Source organism: Tinamus guttatus, unplaced genomic scaffold (genome assembly GCF_059628265.1).
Source record: "Tinamus guttatus ecotype Peru unplaced genomic scaffold, ASM5962826v1 Tinamus_guttatus_pri_ptg000213l, whole genome shotgun sequence".
NCBI lineage: Eukaryota > Metazoa > Chordata > Aves > Tinamiformes > Tinamidae > Tinamus > Tinamus guttatus.
The window spans coordinates 12,504,962-12,524,934 of NW_028288747.1; the positions used below are offsets into that span (position 1 = coordinate 12,504,962).

General features: G+C 41.6%; 1 protein-coding gene across 1 annotated transcript in view; it reads right to left on the reverse strand.

The window, feature by feature from the left end:
* Positions 1–6,378: 6,378 nt before the first annotated feature.
* Positions 6,379–19,973, reverse strand: part of UBE2K (ubiquitin conjugating enzyme E2 K) — a 36,037-nt gene continuing 22,442 nt past the window's right edge. Inside the window, exons 5-7 of the mRNA XM_088524765.1 lie at positions 11,600–11,699; positions 8,090–8,218; positions 6,379–7,737 (exon numbers count right to left, since the gene is read on the reverse strand). Coding sequence (XP_088380891.1) covers positions 7,663–7,737; positions 8,090–8,218; positions 11,600–11,699 — 304 coding nt within the window. The 3' untranslated portion in view covers positions 6,379–7,662. The remainder of the gene's footprint in view (positions 7,738–8,089; positions 8,219–11,599; positions 11,700–19,973) is intronic.

Sequence of the window (19,973 nt, forward strand, 5' to 3'; positions counted from 1 at the left end):
ATGGATGGAAAAGACCTTCAAGGTCATCGACGCCAACTGTAAACCCATCACCGCCATGCCTGCTAAACCCTGTCCCTAAGAGGTGCCTCATCTACAGGTTTCTTGGACTCTGTCAGGGATGGTGATGCCACCACTTCCCTGAGCAGCCTGTTCCAGTTCTTCACCACTCTTTCCATGTAGAAATTCTTCCTAATATCTAATCTGAACCTCCCCGGCACAACTTGAGGCCATTTCCTCTTGTCCTGTCTCTAGATATTCTGAAGATCTACCCCCTGCCTCACTATAACCTCCTTTCGGGTAGTTGAAGAGAGGGATAAGGTCTCCCGAGTCACCTCTTCTCCAGACTAAATAATGCCATCTCCCTTAGCCACTCCTCGTAAACTGTGTGCTCCAGCCCATTCGCCAGCTTCACTGCACTTCTTTGGGTACGCCCCAGCACCTCAATGTCCTTCTTGTCGTGAGAGGCCCAAACCCCAACACAGTACGCGAGCTGCAGCCTCACCAGCGCTGAGTGCGGGGGGGGTAATCACTTTCCTGGTCCTGCTGGCTATACTGTTCCTGAGAAAAAACAGAAGGCCGTTTGCTTTCTCTTTGCCCATGAGACTTGCACACCCTGCTGGTCTCAGCTTGTCAATCTAGTCCAGCCAGATCCCTCCGTAGAACCTTCCTACCCTCAAGCAGATCAACTCTTCTTCCCAGTTTGCTGCTGTCTGCAAATGTGCTGAGGGTGCACTCAATCCCCTCATCTGGATCTTTGATAAAGACACCCAGAGAGCACCAGCCCCAACACTGCCCCCTGAGGAATACCACTCATGACCAGTCGCCATTTTAATTCCATTCACTGCCACTGTCTGAGCCCAGCGATCCAGCCCATTCTTCATCCAGTGAAGAGTACATCTGCCTAACCTATGAGCTGGCAGCTTCTCCAGGAGAAGGCATGGGGAGACTGTGTCAAAGGCCCTGCTGAAGTCTAACCCCTTCACAGCCTTTCCCTCATTCACTAGATGGGTCACCTAGCCATAGAAGGAGATCAGGTTGGTGAGACAGGACCTGCCTTTCATGAACCCGTGGTGGCTGGGCCTGATCCCCTGGTTGTTGTGAAGCCAACAGCAGATGCTGCAGACAGGATGGGCTGCTCCTGCATGTGACAGCAGTAACTTCCCCCTTAACCTGCTAGCTGTGAGAACAGCTTGTTTTCAGGAAAGGTGCAGGGAGGCAGCAGGGCAGAGAGGCAGGGCAGTGCCTGCTCCTGCACAGGAGAACCAGATAAGGAATTGCAGGAAGCCGTTGCCAGTACCAGCATTTCCAGCCGGGAGAGCTGTGCGCTCCTGAGGGGCTGCGCTATCCCTGGTGGCCCAAGTAACACCAGCACCAAACCTCCTACTGTCCTGCTCCCCCAGTGGCAGTAGGCTGGCAGTTTTCCTCCCAGCCCCAGCTGAAAAACATTTATTTTACACTGGAAGAATTTTGTACTTCTAAAGAACTCACATATTTCAATACAAAGCAGCCACTAAGTGAAGCAATGTAATTTATTTGACATTGTATCAGACACTGGTGCTCCAGCTCCCAGATCCAGACTTGCCCTTTAAACAATTTTATATCTCAAATTTGCTATATTGCCATTTTGCCCACTACGTAGCTCAGAGCTGGGATTGTCAGCAGGCACTACAGCCATGGAAAGGCAAGTCCAGCACAGGAGGAACACAGAGAGGCAGTCAGTGGCAACGCTTCATTTCAGTGGTAAACTCGCTCCCATCCTCTGCTACTGCAACAAGTTACAGGCCTGCAGGACATCATCAAGTGCTGCTGCATAGATCAGTCTCCTGCTCCAAGAACAAGGCAACACCTTTCTTGCCCCTCTCCAGAGCGGCAGGCAGGCTGGGCAAGCGAAACCCACCCCAGGAAAGAGGCTTGAAACGGGGTACACAGCAGCTGCCCGTCCCTGTCCTGGCTCAGGCTGCCCTGGAACCATCGTTGGTGCTGCTCGACTCCACTGAGTCACTCCAGGTCTTGGGCACCAGCACAAGACACGCAGGGGGCGACGCACTCGGGCACCCGCCACTTCCTGAGGTGGAGGAAGGAGGCAGCGCAACTCCCCTCAGCACACACGGGTCCTGCCACTTCTCCACCTAAGTCCTGACTGCGCTTTAGATAAAGCATGTATTAACTGCAAAGGCGAAACGAGCCTGAGTGACACCAAAGACCCAAATAAAGCCTATTCCTCTGCAAGTTACCCATTTTGTTTCTTCAGATGCAGATGTTACAGATTTTTTTTTCTTAAAGGAGAAGTACACATGCATTTTTTTATACCCTCAGTTGGTGGTATGAGTTGAAATAATACACATTTTTACCTCATTATACAGATTATCATCTTCAATATTTTCAACATTCAATATAAAAATTACCTCCCTTCCCTCTTGTTTTCACAAGGTCTATTGCCTGCAGGCCAATGTCAGAAGAATTTGCATTACCAGAAATAAAATGAGAACTGCTTTCAGGGAAACATGCATTTATTGTTAAGCATTCCCAGTGAAAATCAACATCTTTTAAAATGTGTATTTATTTAAAAAATCATTTGTGTACAAAAGTGTTTGTGTAGTTTTTATTTTCAAGACAAAAAACACGGATGCTGCGTTCTAGCCCACCCACTCACCCTTTACAGGAAGCCTGGCTCCCACCAGTGAACCTCCTGACGCATCCTTTATTGGTCACTTCTCAGAAAAGTCAGAGTTTGGGATGGAAAAGGTAAGTGAGAAGCAGAGTCCTCAACAGCTGCCACCAGCCTCCTCACGACGGCCCTCAGGCACCACAAGCGAGAGCCAAGCGCTGCCATGCATGGGGCAGTGCACGAGCACAGCGTTTCCACAAGACCTTTCTCAGCTCGAGTCGGACACCTCAACATACATCACCGATGAGCGGCCAGCATCACATAAGCAATGTTCTAGCTGTGTTGATGCCTACAAAGCAGGTCCGGGGAGCAGAGGGGCCACATGGTGCCACCGCGCACAGGATCTGCGAGGGTCTGTCTATGAGGCAGACGCGGGGTGGGCACAGCTCCAAACACAGCGCCCTGCAGTGGGACCTGAGCAGGACGCGTCACGGCCAGCCGGTCTCGCGCACCTGGTGGCGGTACCACAACAGCATTACAGGAGGATAAGCCACCCTCTTACCAACGCATCCTGACCATGGATCGGAAGGCTAATGCGAAAGAAGCAGCAACTGCCCCGTGATCTAGCCACAAGGGAAAGCGGTGCCAGGAACACCAAGACATAAACAGCAAGAATGTCTACATGGTCTTCCCAGGAAAAGCTTTTGGGGCCCGTGGCACAGCCTTGCTTCCTGGCTTTAGCTCTGCAATGCAGGAGCAGCAGGATGAGCCGCGTTTCCAAGGGCCCCGCTTTGCCAGCTGCCACCAAGCACCGCCACATGAGAATCACCTGATCACAAACCAGCGGCTACACCCATCAAGACGCTTCTTTTTTTAAATCAGCTTTTACTATGAACCACAAATAGCTGGAGATGGCATCACACCTTCTCGCTGTGCCTGCTCAAGAACAGGCACTAAAATAAAAGCGAACTTGCACTGCTAAGTTATTTAACATTCTCCCTCTTGGGCAAGTCTCCAAACACTGCTGGCTTTTGTCACCAAGGAAGGAAGGAAATGGCAGCTGTGCACACGGTTACATTGCCCCTTGCTCTGAAAAACAAAATGCTCGCGTTAACGGTGTTACCAATGCCATGAACAAGTGCTCTTGCATGAAACTCCAGGTTTATTTTTTTCTCCTTCCCCCTTTCCCCTCCCCCTATCAAATAAGCTATCCGCGTGCTCAGAAGTGCCAAGTCTGATTCACAGCTGCTAAGCTCAAATTTGCATAGTTTAAATGTTTCTTTTACCCACACCACATAATGCAGGCCTGGCATTACAAGGCAAGTCTCTTTCTGGCCATTTATTTTGTCCTTTCAGACAAAAAGAGAGCCTCCGTTCCTTATGTCAGTGTCCCAGTAGTCATTTACTTGGAAAAGAACTGACAAAGAAATGACAACTAAAAGAAAAAAAGAAAGAAAATCCTGACATATTCACTAGTACCTGATTCCTCTCATACTACTGAACCAGGTATAGTCAAGGCCCCATGTACTCTGTGGCAAGCTGCTGTGAGATGTGCTGAATAGCCTCTCACCCGCACACAACCACGGTGCTGAGAAGGGGAAAGTTGCAGCAACACCTTTTCTTTCTTGTTTTAAATGCAAGCTTTGGAATATGCAGCCTGAAGAGCTGCATTAAGTGCAGCATCTTTCCAGAAGGATTTGTTCTGAAGTTTCGTGCCTCCGAAACGTACCATTTTGTCCTTCTGGGAATGCAGTGTGTTCACAGTAGCAAAGGAGGAGCTGTGAATTTGGCATGTAGTCAGGACTTTTGGCACCCATGGGAAAACAGAGGGTTTTGGCAACAGGAAAGGACATTACTTTTGAGCAAGAGGAGACTTCAATTTTTGAGGAACTGGATGCGATCGGAGTTTCTTGTTCCCCAGCAACAACACTAGCAAACAGGAGATCAACCACTTGAACTACATACCCACTCACATGTTGAGCAGTGAAATCTGACTGATGCTCTGGCAATCATTAAGCTCCACTATCGATACTCTGTATGGCCACTTGGGCTTCAAAATTGCTATTTTGGGCTGTCTTCTTATACAACAGGAAGAAACACAGGCTTTATTTGTACTTAGAAAGCAATTGCCCCCGTGTTCTATGTTTTCATGTTGAATAAGTGGTAAGTGTGCAACAGGACTGCACTGCACGGCAACCCCACAGCCACGAATGCACAGGGCCCTGAATATAGCAATGTTCAGTCGGACAGAAAACAGAACTACGGCTTTGTATGTACAAATTCACAACATTAAACTGATCACTAACAGCAGAGCTCCTAGGGCTCAGCCCCAGCTGCAGTTAAACTAACCTTGTACAACATTATCCCTATATTCAACTCCGATAATTATCAAGAACACAAAAACCTTCCTTACAAAAGACTCGCCAAAATTAACAGGGACTTCAGATCACAGATGTCTCCTCAATGACGGGTCAACCTTCCTCCTCAGTTCTTAAGAAGCTTCCCTCCCGCCAGCTCCTCAGCCAGCAATCAAGATGCCTTTGCTATCAAGCACAGGTTTGGAGGGGAAAAAAACAGCATCTGAAATCTACACGTAAAGGGAAGAGGAAGACGAGCACTTGGCAGTAGAAAAGAAAATGAGGTAACTTCATGAGAGAATTAGATCTCTGTAACAGGGCCTTGTTCGTGACGCGTTCATCATGATCAGCAAATAACCAAGGAGTCCCCTGCCCACACGGGGCTGCACCAACTGGCCCTGGCTGTCCCCGCGCTCATGCCCAGGGTGCTGCTCCTGGGAAACCACCCCTACAAACGCTACACACAGGAGCCCGCAGCCGTCAAGTTTTATGTCCCCTGACAATGGTTTCCATGTTCTTTCTTTTGATAAATAGCAGCGAAGAACAAGGGAAAGTAGTCAGCAATTTGCAATTACCCCCAGGGTAGAGAAAAAAAAAAAAAAAAAAAAAAAAAAAAGAAGAAGAAGAGTATTGATGTAATCAAGAAGTTCTTAGCCTGTATAACAGAAAAAGACGGCAACTTGAGATTAACACAAGTAGCATTTTGCCATAATTTCCTACTGTCCACCTAGGAAACCAGCCAAACAGTAGCATCATCTTGTTAAAAAAAATAAATAAATATAATGCAAGATAAAACAATTCACTTCCTTTGGCATCTTTGAAAATGATTTGCAATAACTTGAGAAAAATCTAAGAAAAGTGATCACTGACTACACCTTAAAAAGCAGTAAGTAGAAAGACTAAGCAAATGCTTTTAGTATTGCACTGATATGAATTTAAAGTATTTACTGTCTGTGCTCCACAATATTTTGAACTCTGGACACCTCACACAGAGCAGCATAGGGAGCAACACTGAACCAGCTTGGTCTCTACAGCTCTGTTTTCGGATTTTGTTCCCCTACGACTATGCTCCAGATATTTAACATATTCAGCTGTGTTCCTGATTTCTTCTAGTATCGCTTATGTGTGAAGCATGAACCTACTTTGACTTGTACGTCACAGTTCAAGCAAAAAGCCCAGACACACATTTCCCCAACCGCTCAATTACTCTAGTGTTTAGGAGAAGAAATAGTCATGAAAAAGATGACTTACACAGTACTCTAATAGCAACAATCCCCAGTATCTGTTCTCAGTTTTACTCTTAATTTTCTTGTCAGATATATTTTTAAAAGTTATCATATTCATAAAGATATTACAGTTTTTTTTAAATAGATGCACTAGTGTTTGAAGTTGCAAAACTAATAATTTTCAAGCTTTTGCACTCAGGATGAAATGTCATTTTAATACGAATAAAAAGACTGACTGTATGTACAAGCCAAGATGAGATTTCAGTTCTCGTTTATCAGAAACATCAATCCAAAAGAAAGCTAAATTGAGAACACACTTCTATGTAGATTTGAAGTATGTACAGTAAAAACACCAACACAGCCTCCATGTGTCAACTAGGGAAAAACGCAAGCAAGGATGAATTCTGAAGTACCTGGTAAGCAATCCTTAAACTGAAGCCAAAAATAAAGCTAGAAAATTGCTGCAAAAAACAGCTGATTGCATCATATCAAGTACTCAAAAGAAAAAAAGAAATTAACTCTTAATATGCTAGAGAATCATTTTTTCCTCCTTCAAATCCATTGAAATCATTATTATCCAGAACGCACCGAAGAACATTTTACATCTATTTAAGACAAAAAGAAAAAGGTCAGCTCCATCTTTCTGTGCTACATCCAAGCATACTAAAGCCTTATGAGCTTGTGTAGAAAACATGATGGTTGAAAACCATTATGGTAATTCAAAATATATTCTTTAAAGAGGAGCCTAGACTAAATGGCACACGCACCCACGGACGACAAAAAATAATCCGGTGAGGATTTTCAGTTCTGCGATGCCAGGTATGACGCAAGGGAGAGGAGAACCAGGGTTCCCAATCGATAAATTAGGAAGAAAAAGGTTCTGAATAGGTCACCATTTTGAACTTTGGGTAAATCTTCAAAGTCTCTCAGGAAAAAAAGTTACAGGAATACTTGAGTATTTAAATGGTGCTCTCTTCAGCGACCCTACCTAATACATTATTAAGTACAAGCATGCAAACATAGGTCAATCCACAGGCACATAGGATCCATGTTAAAAACAGTAAGATAGCTGTGATGAGCGGCACCAACAATTTTGATGACTAACACTCAAAAAATGTTGCTTTCTGAATTACTAAATCAAAATCCTGAAGCAAGTTCCTGCTAGTCTTTGTCACACTGCTAAACACTAAAGTAGGCATATTTCCCCCCCCATTGTTTAAGCTGAGCTCAAAGAATTTTTACAATATTTAGTAAGAAAAAAATTAAAGTATTTCCCCTTTTTAAATTTACACAGACGTTTAATTAGCTTTATTTACAGAGCGGTTTTTCAGTCTCCAATAGTGCCTAGATAGCATCATCAGGCAAGAGTGCCAGTTTTAAAAGAGAATCTATATAGAATCCTAAAAATAACAGATGGTGATGCTCCTCCAGAAGGGGCAAGCTGGACTACTGAAGCAGCTCTCTACATGGCTCAGTTACTCAGAAGTAATTCTGTTGCAGTCTCTACATCCCATGATTTTGAAGACAAGGCCACTATTACTGCATTCTGCAAAGAGAAAACAAAAAGCAATTATGTTTTGTGTGTGTGAACCTGCAGCTATGAAAAGGTGAATGAAAAAGGTTCTGATAAATCTGCATTTATGTTACCATTTATTATGTCTTAACCATGAGTTGTAGAATTACAAGTGATTGGGTCAGAGGACAGCTCATACTACAAGTTTTACAAATAATGTAGTATCTCAAAACTTAAATTCATAAAAAGAGACAGCATAATCATTAGATCTGCAGAAGATTATAGAAGTAGCATGTCCACTTTAGTACACTAATAATTCCCTTTTAAAAATACACATACATTTGCCCAGCATCTACAGGAAAACACTTAAGTTACACATACTTACCCTATCAAAGCCCATAGCACAAAGGTTTTCTATTTTTTTGGTGTATTCTGGACTAGAAACTGGTGCTCCAGCATACACATGCGCCCAAAGTCGAGCTGTCTGTTTAAACATTTCTGGATTTTGTTTGTACTATACAAAAGAAAGGGGGGGGGGGGAAGGGAAGAAGGAAAAAAGTTAAGTTAATGCAGCAAGCCAACCAAAACCCAAGATGTTTACAGCAGCTTCCAATTTGCAATTTGTCCTATAATATCTTCTACATTGTTTCGCATTTAGCATAATGATATTTGGGAAATGAAATCTAGGGGCTAGGGTTACACACAGAGAAAGTCTACGCAAACATTTGACTTAATGGGTTTGCCTTTAGGTAAAATAATGCACTATAGATATTTTATGCATGTAATCAAACTGTGCTCTCAATTGCATCGATGAAAACTAGAATAGCTATATTTAGCACAAGCATTCACAATTTATTTTCAGTGCAGCGGAGCACAGAAATCATCTCTACATTAACATCTGCTGAATGTACATACTGCATACTACTTTAATTGATTTTTTCAATTAAATAAGAGTATTCCCAATTTTGCTTTAGCACCTCCAAAACTGTGAGTGGGTCTGCAGTTTTTCAGTGAGGGCTGCCAGGCTTCCTCCTTGGGACTGATATCACATGTGACAATAGAAGTGGTAAAAAAAAAGGCAGATGCAGGCGAAAAGCTGAGGAGTTGTCACTTTTTATGTAACCTACTTTTACCAGGGGAAAAAAAAAAAAGGGGGCAGGGGGGAAATCACAGAGTATATAAATGTTATTTTGCGCTAATCTTGCCACTAAGCACGTCTTCTTAATAAATAAAACGGACCTTAGCACAAAGTGCTTGCAGCCTGTACAAGGAACTCAAAAAGGATGAAAAGTGGGTCATCTGTCAAAGTATACTGAAAAAAAAGCAAGACAGTCTCCTATTTCAGCTATGTTTATATTTGATAACAATTTAAATCAACACAGCCATATATCATTTTTATTAAGAGGAGATTCTTTCTTCAAACATTACACCCCCAAAACACAGACATGTTTTGAGTCTTAATAAATTTCATCATGAAGCAATAAGACAAGGTACTGGAAGACGCTTTATTCGAGTACTTAGATGAGTTTTAAGGAGTGCAGAGACATGGCTGATCATGATTTTAAGCATTTTATTCATACACAAAAGTAACAAAGTTCATAAAGCACTGTAAACATCATTTCTGCTACTGCACCTTTGTACAAAAGCCCATGCACCGAGGCCCTTGCACTAGGTGCTCTGCACACTTAGCACTGACACTGTCCCCACAGGAAGTGATTCCTAGATACCTGATTATTAAGCAGCACTAAAGAAGAGATCAACACTTCTACATTAAACATAAGAGACCACATTGTTGAAATAACTCACTGTACTAGTGTGTAAATACACATTACATCTATATATATAAAATATTTGAAAAAATATATAAAATATGTAGGGCTCTGTAGTAAATCTATAGTCATTCCAACTGAAGGAGAAAAAGCAACAAATTCAGCACCAACAGCATCCTAAGCACTACGTACTCCGGCTCTTGGAGGCCTTTCCTCTTCACCACATTTGAGAAAACAGCTGAGTCTAAAAAGCTGCTAGCTGAAGTGCAAAGGTTTCAGTTACACAAACATGACCAATTTTATTCAAAACTAGGTTTCTGTGTTCTATAAATAAGATTCCTTTATGTAGGTATTTGTAAATAATCTGGCTTCTCACCAGAGTGCTAAAGGCACTTTTTAAAAAACAACCCTATGTCTCCATATCAAGAACCATGGGCAGTCATGGCGCTGGATTTAAAGCCAGCACCTAATCCTCTCTCTGTAGGTTTTTGATTTTACAGCCACTCTTCTCCCTGGGACTCATTTGAAATGCCTGAAGGCCGTTTACCTGGAAAGGTTAGGTTTGGTAGGTTAAGTGCAGTATAGTTAAATGACAAGCACTGTAATGAGCGTGGAGATTAACCTGGGAGGCTTTGTTTTGAAAGAACAAAGCTCTGAAAGAAAAAAGCTGGTGCTTGCCAGCTCTCTCCTCAACAGCCTTACAATGACTTTGTGCCTACAATGTATGTAGGAGCTGGCAGGCAAAGGCCAAGCCCCAGAGCCACTTTCATGCAGGTATTTGCTGCCAGCAGGAGAAACTGAATCCTCAGCAGCACTGCTGCAGTCCCAAAACCAAGCGGTGGAGAAGTTTGTTTGGATTTCTGATGAAGAGGGAGTGCGACAGCAAGGATGCAGGGACATCTTGCCCGCCTCCTCAAGGCTCCTCCCTGAGCAGAGCCTGCTGGGGACATCCGTTCCTAGCTGGCTCTGGAGCATCCTCCAGACCACCAGCACGGCCCAGCAGGAACACTGCAGCCCTTCCCACCAAGCAGAGGGATCCGAGGAGCTCTAAAGCTGCTCCTGCCCACCCAGCAATGCTGGGGCCTTCCTCACCCATCCCTGCGTCTCCTTCTAAAACCTCGCCGATTTAGTACATTGCTACCAAAACATCCTCCTGGATTTTGTAAAGGGTAGAAGCACACGCTTGTCGCCCTCTCCTGGAGGGCAGCCGCTTGCAGGAGAGCTGGAGATGACACCAAGCCTGGAAGTGATTCCCCCCATTCTTCATACTACCGTTGCTGAAATATGCCCCTGTGATCAGCTAGGCTTCCATCTCATGGCCTCTCTTGCGCTCGGTCTCCCTCTCCCCAGTTAAGGAAAGACACCACATATGTGCTTCGGGTTTTGTCAGCTACTAAACTATGGGATGACTCTTCCTATCTTTCATCATTATTTTAAACAGCACTACAGGACTGCTCATATGGCTCAGACCCAATTAACATTGTTGTTATAATTTGCTTCAGTCTGAAAAACCTGATGCAATCAACACGAATTCCACTGACATCAGTTTGAGCAATGTGTAAAACAGTTACCCCAAGTACTTGCAAATGTCAAATACATGGGGTGCTTCAGTCACATGAACTGCTTCTCAGCATTGAAAGCAACAATAATTTGTCCAAAGTAATTGTATTCAAAAATTTTGGCATTAGCAAATGTGATGCTCAACAATATTCACACTGAACCAGATGAAGAACTATTATATACTAAGTCAAACCAAAGAAGAACAACTTTAACTTTACAAGTAAGAAACACATAGAATTTAAACAAATACATTTACTTTCTTATACTAAAAGCCTTAGATTTTAAAAGGTTAGTTATACCTGAATGCATTTCTCCCAAGTTTAATAAAAAGGAAGAAAGAACCAAACAACAAACCTTTCAACACTGTAAAATAACTGCTATTTACTTTGGAAGCCTGGGAGCAAGGAGCACAAAAAACTGCAGTAACTCACTTATTTTAACTGGGGATTTTTTCAGTAAATTCTTTAAAATTCCTCTCTTCCTCAAGAAACAAGTTTGGGATCCAGCCAGAGTTAATAACATTTAAGGAAGTGCTAAAAGTACACGCAGTGAACCCAGTATCTTACCTGATTTGCCACTACTGCGTCCTGCGGATCATCTGGCTCTGCAGCTGCCAACAACGCTTGCAGTGATAACAACACTGTTCTTAGAGTCATTGCTGCTGCCCTAAAATTACAGTTGGAGAATGACTTTACCAAAGCCTGTGCCTATGCTCATCTTGCTGCAGTTCTAGCATTGCACAAGACACAGAAATAAAGACCTAAAGTGTAAGAATTATAAATTTTAAACCGCTGCATGTTATATGTATTAGAATACTGACTTTTATTAAAAATTCATTTAATAAATGCATACTTTCTTATTGACAATGCTTTCTTAGGCACTTGGAAAACAACTCCTGGTCTACATATTCAGCTTTGCCCACTTGATAAAACTAACCCAAACTCACTTTGCTTGAGGAAAGCGACCTTAAGGCCCCTCTGCCCTTCCCTTGAGAGCAGTGTGAGCACCTGAGCGAGCTCTGCAGCACGAGCTGCTGCCCCCATGTGCTCCCTCTGCTGGCACTCTTGGAGGGAAAGGGGCTTATACACAAATTGTGACCTATATTTTTAGTTCTCCTAATAGATAAGCCCCTTTTCACACCTGAGTTTCACATACCTGAGCCCTTTGGATTGCATCAGTTGAAATATGCCACTTTCAGGTACAAATGATTAGCAGTTTACATAGTGAACCTCTCCTTCAATAACAAAATAAGTTTTGCTATTACAAAAGTGCATAACTGAAAATATTATTTCCACTTCATTTCATTCTGGCATTATTCACAGAATATTAGCCAAACTAGAGGCCAGAAAGGCATTTCTGCTGTCAATGTATTGCTGTAAAGGCAACTTTTGTGTGTGCTGAAGAACCCTTCTGAAGTTGGAGGTCCAGAGGTTGAAGCATTCAACTTCTACACACACTTGCAGCTCAAATTAATGACAAGATGTTAGTAGGAGAGTTAATGTATTTGCAGAAAAAAAAATCATCTATGTACTTAAATAAAACTACATCATCACTCATAAGAGCTGTAGAAAAATTTAGTTAAATACTCTAAATCTGGAAAGTTGTAACATTTTAAACCATTTAATCAGCCTTTGATCATGACTACCATCTCTGTGACCCACCATTTTGGCTGACATTTCCAAAAACAGAAAAGTTCCTTCTTTTCAGAAGGCTGAACACAAAGTCAGTGAGCGAGAGCTGATGGGGAAGAGGCTGACCCAATGGTCCAGATATAAAGGAAATAGTTTGCAAATCTGCATACCCAACGTCAGTTTTCACAAACTTGTCTATTTTCGCAGTACCGTGGCTGAGCATATAGATGAACAGGCAGAAAATAGATGCTGGTGAAGTGTCAGAGGTTCATTCGTGACACATGAATTTTATATTCCTAGAGGCTCATATGAACCACTTTCACATTAGGTCACCAATCATTCAAATAAGCCCTTCTTCCCTAGTTGTTTCCAATTCTAGAACATTTTTCTAGGAAATCAAGCTTTTTTTTTTTTTTTTTTTTTAAAGCAAAATAAGCATCACTGAGCTTTCACAGTGCCATGTTCTACATTAAAATGCAAGTGAGAAATATCCCAAGTGATAGAGATTTTAATTAGCACATATTGTCTCTTTCCAACTGCCACATCAGCTTAAAGTCCTTGAAACTGAATTTTGCAGACTTAACGCTTCAAAAACTCAGGCTTTTAGAAACATGAACTCTGAAAAATATATACATATATACACACACAAAACACATGCATGTAACACCCCATTTCCAAGACATATCCCTTAGTAACTACACAGAATTTCAGATTCAGTTTCTCTTCCAACTGAATTCAAGAGTAAGCATTTCACCTTCCAAGTGGGCCACTTCTTCCAAGCTAAAGACTCCTTTAAATGACAAATGGATTAACCAGTTGGATTATATTTAATCAGATAAAGAACATCTAGCTGCTGAAACACATCCTCAGATGCGTGATGAGGACCTAGCTAACTGGGAAACACCAAATACAAAGCATTTCATTTTTTTCCCCACACCTAAATCACAAAACCACCAGCAACAATCACCACCACTGAGCAGCAGAGCATTTTGGCCTTACATGTATCTATGCTATTTTCTTCTTTTAATTTTCTGTTCTCTGTTCAACTCTACTGGTTCACACTCTTTGGAAACTCAGCTCTAGTGTATGCAGGGATGACAATTCACAGAGGTATCTGCCCACACTAAGTGAACCCTCATGTAGCACGTTTTATCTGCAGATACAGCTACTTTGAAAAGTAGCTATTTTTGCAGTCAGGGGTCATGCAAGGCCAGCCTTCCAGGTCTTTCTGTGCTTGAAGGGGTGGATCACTTTAATACTTCTGCAGAGAATTTCAGAAGCTACCACAGCTACGATGCAGCTCTCAAATCTGAAGCCCTTTGCCCCAGCCAAGTAATCTTCTTCCACTATCTAGTGTGATTTTTCAGGAGAGGTTTAACAAGAAAACTGCATCAACTCTAATCATAATTATTTTCACTAAACAACAGTAATTCTGTGTTTTGTTTTATACAAATCTTTCCACTTCAGCAGTGCCTGAAAACAAGGCCACCCTTTAAACCACAACAAAACAGCCACCTGGGCTACTCTGACAGGAGTTTACTTCTCCTCTACTTCTTTACCTTCCATAGAGGAAAAGGAGGCCTTGAGAGGCACTGTGGCAAGAAGGGTGATGAAAGGCTAGGAGGGCAGTCCCAAGCCTCTGGGCCCTGTTCGTTCACCCTGTTTGTTGATTTTTATGTGAAGTGTAGTGGGAGCTTCTGAGGTTCCAATTTTAAAATGAGTATCAAAAATAAATACTGCATCCATTTGGATATACAGATGGCTATATGCTAACTCTCAAAAAACTCCAATTCTGAAATTTTAATTTTATAGACAAGACTACTTTAGCTGCATATACAAAAGACTTAAAAATGTAATTTACAACATTTTCAAGGCTTGTTTTTCAGAAATTGCTTTCTCAGTTCATGCATAGCTAAGCAAAGACTCCGTTGGACACAACTTTGAAGAAATATCCTTAAAACTATGAAAGCAAGCCTGCTACAACTTGAGCTTGTCTGTAATAAAAATACGGAGAATAAAGTCTGTGAATTCACTCTCTCTCTATACACACACACACGTGTTTTTTTTTTAATACTTCTGCTGCAACTATTGTATACTCTGGTAGCATCTTCTGTCTTTAGGGCTTCAATTATCTTCCCTTATCAAACAAAAGTAGTAAAGTTTTCATCTATGTAGCTTATTATTATTTTTCAGAGACAAATTAGATTTCTAGAAGAAATTGCAGAGATAGCTAAAAATAGATTCTCATTTCCCAATTTCCTTAAAAAGCTCTTCTTTCCTATTACCTTCTTAGGGAGAATAAAGTAAATGGTGATGTCTGCTCAGAATTGCAAACAGACCCTAGAAAAGCAGGATCTGTTGGAAAAAAAAAAAAAAAAAGGAAAAAAAAATCTGCATTTCCCAATGTTTCCCCCTCCTTCTTACACTATTTCTAGGCATGTATTTATGGAAAACTTCTCACAGAGTTCAAGCAATTTCCTTTGGTAACTCAAACTATACGCAAAAAGAAAAAAGCAGCAAGCTGAAAAGGTTTCAGAAAGTCACCAACTCTCCTCTTTGCCCAAGGCGAAGTTTTCTATCACTCCTGACAGATTTCAGCCTGATCTCTTCTTAACTGGAGACTCTCAAATTTCTCAAAAAACAAACAAACAAAACACGCACACACAAATCTATTTCACTGCTTCACAGAGCCTGCTATTCTGCATCCCAAAATGGCTTTCCAGTCTTTCATTGTAAGTTGTGTTTAATTAGGTGTCATTCTTGTTATTTACCCTTGGATTTTTTTTCCAGTGGTATTCATCTTTGAAATGCAATGCAATGCTCAAAAGTGGGAAGAGCATCCACCTGACGCCTTACCATGGAAAAGCCAAGGGCAATTTATGAGTGTTTTTAAGTATAACTCTACATCACAGCATCTTACTTGCGTTTTTCAAAATCCCTTGACATGACTGACTCACACGTGCCTTAAAATTTACAATCATCCTTGATCGTCCCATGCCTCAACCCAAAATCCTGCCTCACCACTACCTGAGCTGGCAGCTTTGACACCTCAAAAATCAGAAGCAAAGACCTGTGGCACCTACCAGTGAACTGCAGAGTGCACTGCCAGGGAGCGCTGCCGAGCGCTGTGCCCGAGACCTTCCAACTAACCGCTTCCAAAAAACATTATGCTACTGATATTTGTAAGGGGAATCTGAAGCAAACCAGAACAAAGCAAGCCAAGCTCAGATATATGTTTTATATACGTGTGTACATGTATTCATGTGTATACACACATACATACATGCTTATATAAATACAAGATAAAAACATCTAGGTGCACATCCATTAAAAAGCTGCAGGGGGTGTTGGCATGGATGCAACAATAACGTTAAGAAAAGCACAGCCAGTCAGTTGTGCCCAGCATGCCTGAGGTAAGAAATCTCCTACTTTTCAGCGAGCAAAAAGAATCCTAAAAGGATTACAAAGCGCTGTCAGTTCTTCCTCTCTCTCTTTTTAATTTATTTTTAAAGGCTAAGTAACTCTCCATCGAGGAAGCTTTCACTCATGCGCTGTGGGCTCCTCTCCGAGGACAGCCTCCATAGGGCCCGGCTCCGAGAGGGAACCTGGCAGCGCAGCGGAGCAGCTCCCGCCAGCTCACTGCTGCTCTGCTCCGGTTACCAGCAACATTTTGAAAAATCTGCAATATTTATTCCATTTATAAAATTGCTAAACTTGCTAACCTGAGAGAAAACCTCTGGTAATTTGTACCAGGGACTCAAGGAATTTCAAAGTAGAGAGGAAGGGCACCAGGCATTTCTGTGGCAGCCTGCTGTACAGTCACAGGGGAAATATCAGACTGGGCACCCATTAAAAACAAAACAAAAAATGCAAATAAAAATAATTTTGACATTATGTAGGGGGCAGGCAGACCTGCATGTTGAAAAAACTCCATAAAACAACGTGAATATTTGTTGCAACCTTCTCAAAGCTTTAAAGGGACTCAGTGATCCTCAAATGGCCTGAGCAGTTTCAGGAAGTCGAAGAAAATGCATCACAGAAGTAACTGCTACCTCGCTGCTGACTGGACAGGTACTCTAATTATAGTGCCTCATATACTAATGATTTCTGCACCTCAACCACAACTGAAGACAGACTATTCCAGTATAGCCACTAGGGAAATACTCTTATGCATCTGTATTTTGACTATCAAAACTACAGAAGCCCAGGACTTCTACAGCCAGGCACAACATCCCCCCGCAGAGAAGCGCTGCACAAGGGGTCTCTGCAAAACTAAAGAGTTCAGTGCTTGGGTTTCAATGCACAGTATGGGACACGTTTTTTATTTTATTGAGGAATAGATTTTTAGGACAGAATATTAGCCAGAAAGATCAACATAGGCTCCAGCAAGTGAAATTGCACAACAAAAGCCATAGCGTATCAGCATACACAGTACTCCTTCTACACAGTCATCTCCCTCTTAATTCCACCAGCAAACAGCAGTTGTTTTGCCAACTAACAGGCATAACAGGTATTGCAAATCTAAGTGTGACAAAAATCTAGAGCTACAGAGAATTTCAGCATAAAACATACACCAAGGACAAAAAAAAAATTAAAATCAAATTTTTAAAACTTTTAAGGGAAGTACTTGACAAGCTTTGACAAAACCTTCTGCCGACATATATATAACTATACCTCAACTATGTTCGCCAAGACAAGTCATCATCATGGTATGGGTGAGGAGGGAAGAAACATATTTTAATCATCCAAATATATTTAAATGTTTGGATTTGCAGTCACATATTAATGAATACTATGCCATTTTACAAAACAAACAACCCTCCCCTAACCCCAAAACACACACACACAGACACCCCACACACCAAATCCCACAGGCCCCGATTCTGTCCTTCAACTCCCACCGATCTCAGGGAAAATGAGGGACATCACTGGAATTTGAGATTTACACTTAAAAATAGCAACAAGAGAATTGTTCAATAGGAGCACTGCAAGTCAGACAAGCTGCACTTCAGAAACCAAAACATTTGACAAGAATGACTGTAGACTAAATACATCTTCCAGAAGGCAGCTATCAGCATATTTAAGAATAGAGTTTGTCCTATTCACCTTTGAACACCTGGTGAAATCCATTAAAAATGAATTCTTCAAGGCCTGGGTGGGAGAGTGTTGTCTTTCTGCTGCTATTTTTTGTTTTAAAGAGGCTGTCATCTTATTCAAACTGTTATCCAACCTACGCCTGTGGAAAACCACCATGGTAATGTGGGCATTTCTCACTTTAAACAGCACATCTATCAACATAAACACTGCATACTTTTTTTTTTCTTTTAATAATATTAACTATTCATATGACCTTAGAAAGCTGAAGAAAAAAAAAATCTCATCTAGGACATTACTGAAATTCTGCAAACAACAGGGGATGCAGGTGGCCACAAAGGTTCCTCACCTCCAACAAAGGACTAGAGGGTTTATAAAAGCACTTCAAAACTGAAGTGTTTTTCCTCTCAATTACAAAAAAGAAGCAATATTAGAAAGTGAAGGGATCACAACAAGAGCAAGCCATTTGAGAAGGGACCACCGCACAAAGAGGAAGGAGAATAAGAACCAAGCCGCAACAGCCACACGCACAAACACAGTTATTTTCTGCAAATTCTTTCTTCAATGCTTCCAAATGAAGACAGCATTCAGAAGGAAGAGTTTAGCAGGACATAAGTGGTGTGATACTGGTGCTCCCCATGCCAATCACTGCTTAATTACACAGAAGGCAAGTTCTCATGCCAAGACCTCTATTTTATAATTATCTTGGTGAAGGCAAGGCTAAACTGGGGGAATTTAAGACACAGATCAAGTAATCTGTGCCAGATCTAACTTTCAAACATCACAAGCATACAAGAAAAATTCCTTCTCTTTCTTCCTCTCTAAATTTCAAGGGGAGGAATAAATAAAAATTTTAAGTTAATGGTTTCTTTGGGTCTTTTTTTAGTTGCCTTTTGATATTTTAGATTTTTTTTTTTTCAAAATTGATCAGCAAAAGCCAAAAACTTTCATCTTAAATAACTATTAACAGCTTGACTCCTAAAGCAGCAGGTTGCAAACAACACGAAGTTTGGCGAGGTTTGTTAAAACCACAGGGTTTGGCAATACTGAAAGATCACAGAAGACCTGCTCGAGGGCTGTGTAAACCCAGACCCACTCTCCTGAATCCCAGTCCAGTGCTACAACTGCAAGACCATCCATCCTTCTTCACAGAAAACACTAATTCAGAAATATCAATTATTATAAAGGCATGAAGAAATAAAACAAAATGATAAAATAAGATCCAATCGACCTAAGAGGTGTTGATGATAAATAAGCATGGCTTCTGCTAAATACTGTCTTTCCCCTAAGTTTTCAGGGCTGGACGAGGGCCACTTTGGGGAAATAACGTGCTTCAGTGTGGAAACACTAGCTGTGAAGACACTTAGCTGGGTAAAACAGACTGTGATATGATGAGAAAATCAATCAGGCTGTGGAAAAAAGTACCAAAATATGGTACTTCTGACCCTGGACAAATTCTTCTCAAAGAGAAGATTAATAAAGCTGGGATGCAGTTCCACATCAACCACTAGAAATAACGATTTTTTGCCCTCCTACATCCTCTTTGCTTAAGCCTATTTTCCCAGCTAGGCATGTTTTATTCAAATCAGTGAAATCATCCTGTTCTACTTTTTTTTTTTTTTTTGGCCAAGCAAAAAAGAACAGAGAGCAAACCCAGCACAAACTGACCAAACTCATGCTCTTTCACTAATGTGCGTAGGAAACTGCGCTTGCACAGCTGAAGTAGGGTTGATCTCCAGCACGGCTGTGTGATAGAATTAATAAATTCAGGTAGAAATCTGCACTGCCTTCATCAGAGTAAGCTACAGCATGTACCTCGGCATGCTTGCTGAGAGATTCTCCTGCCCGACACACATGCAACTGCTTTAAGATTGTAGAGGCAGGAGAGAGGAAAAAAAAAAAAAAAAAAACAAAGTGACAACTAATAGCAACAAAGAGCAGTGAATTCTACCTCTATCAAACCTATCATACTGTTGACACATGCAATCTTCTAGGAAGATCTAACATGGTTGGTTTGTCCAGCTGTTACAGTTTGGACACTTGCAGGTTTATCCCACCAATTTTGGCTACTGAAGTTTTTTTCAGTAACATATTAACTACGGTAATGTCAGCAGGTTACAAGCAACTAAAGAAATTCTTTAGAGAGGTTCAAGTCATAAGTATTATCAATGATATCTGGAAATTAGTATGGTCAGACCCTTTTCTCTAGTCCCTT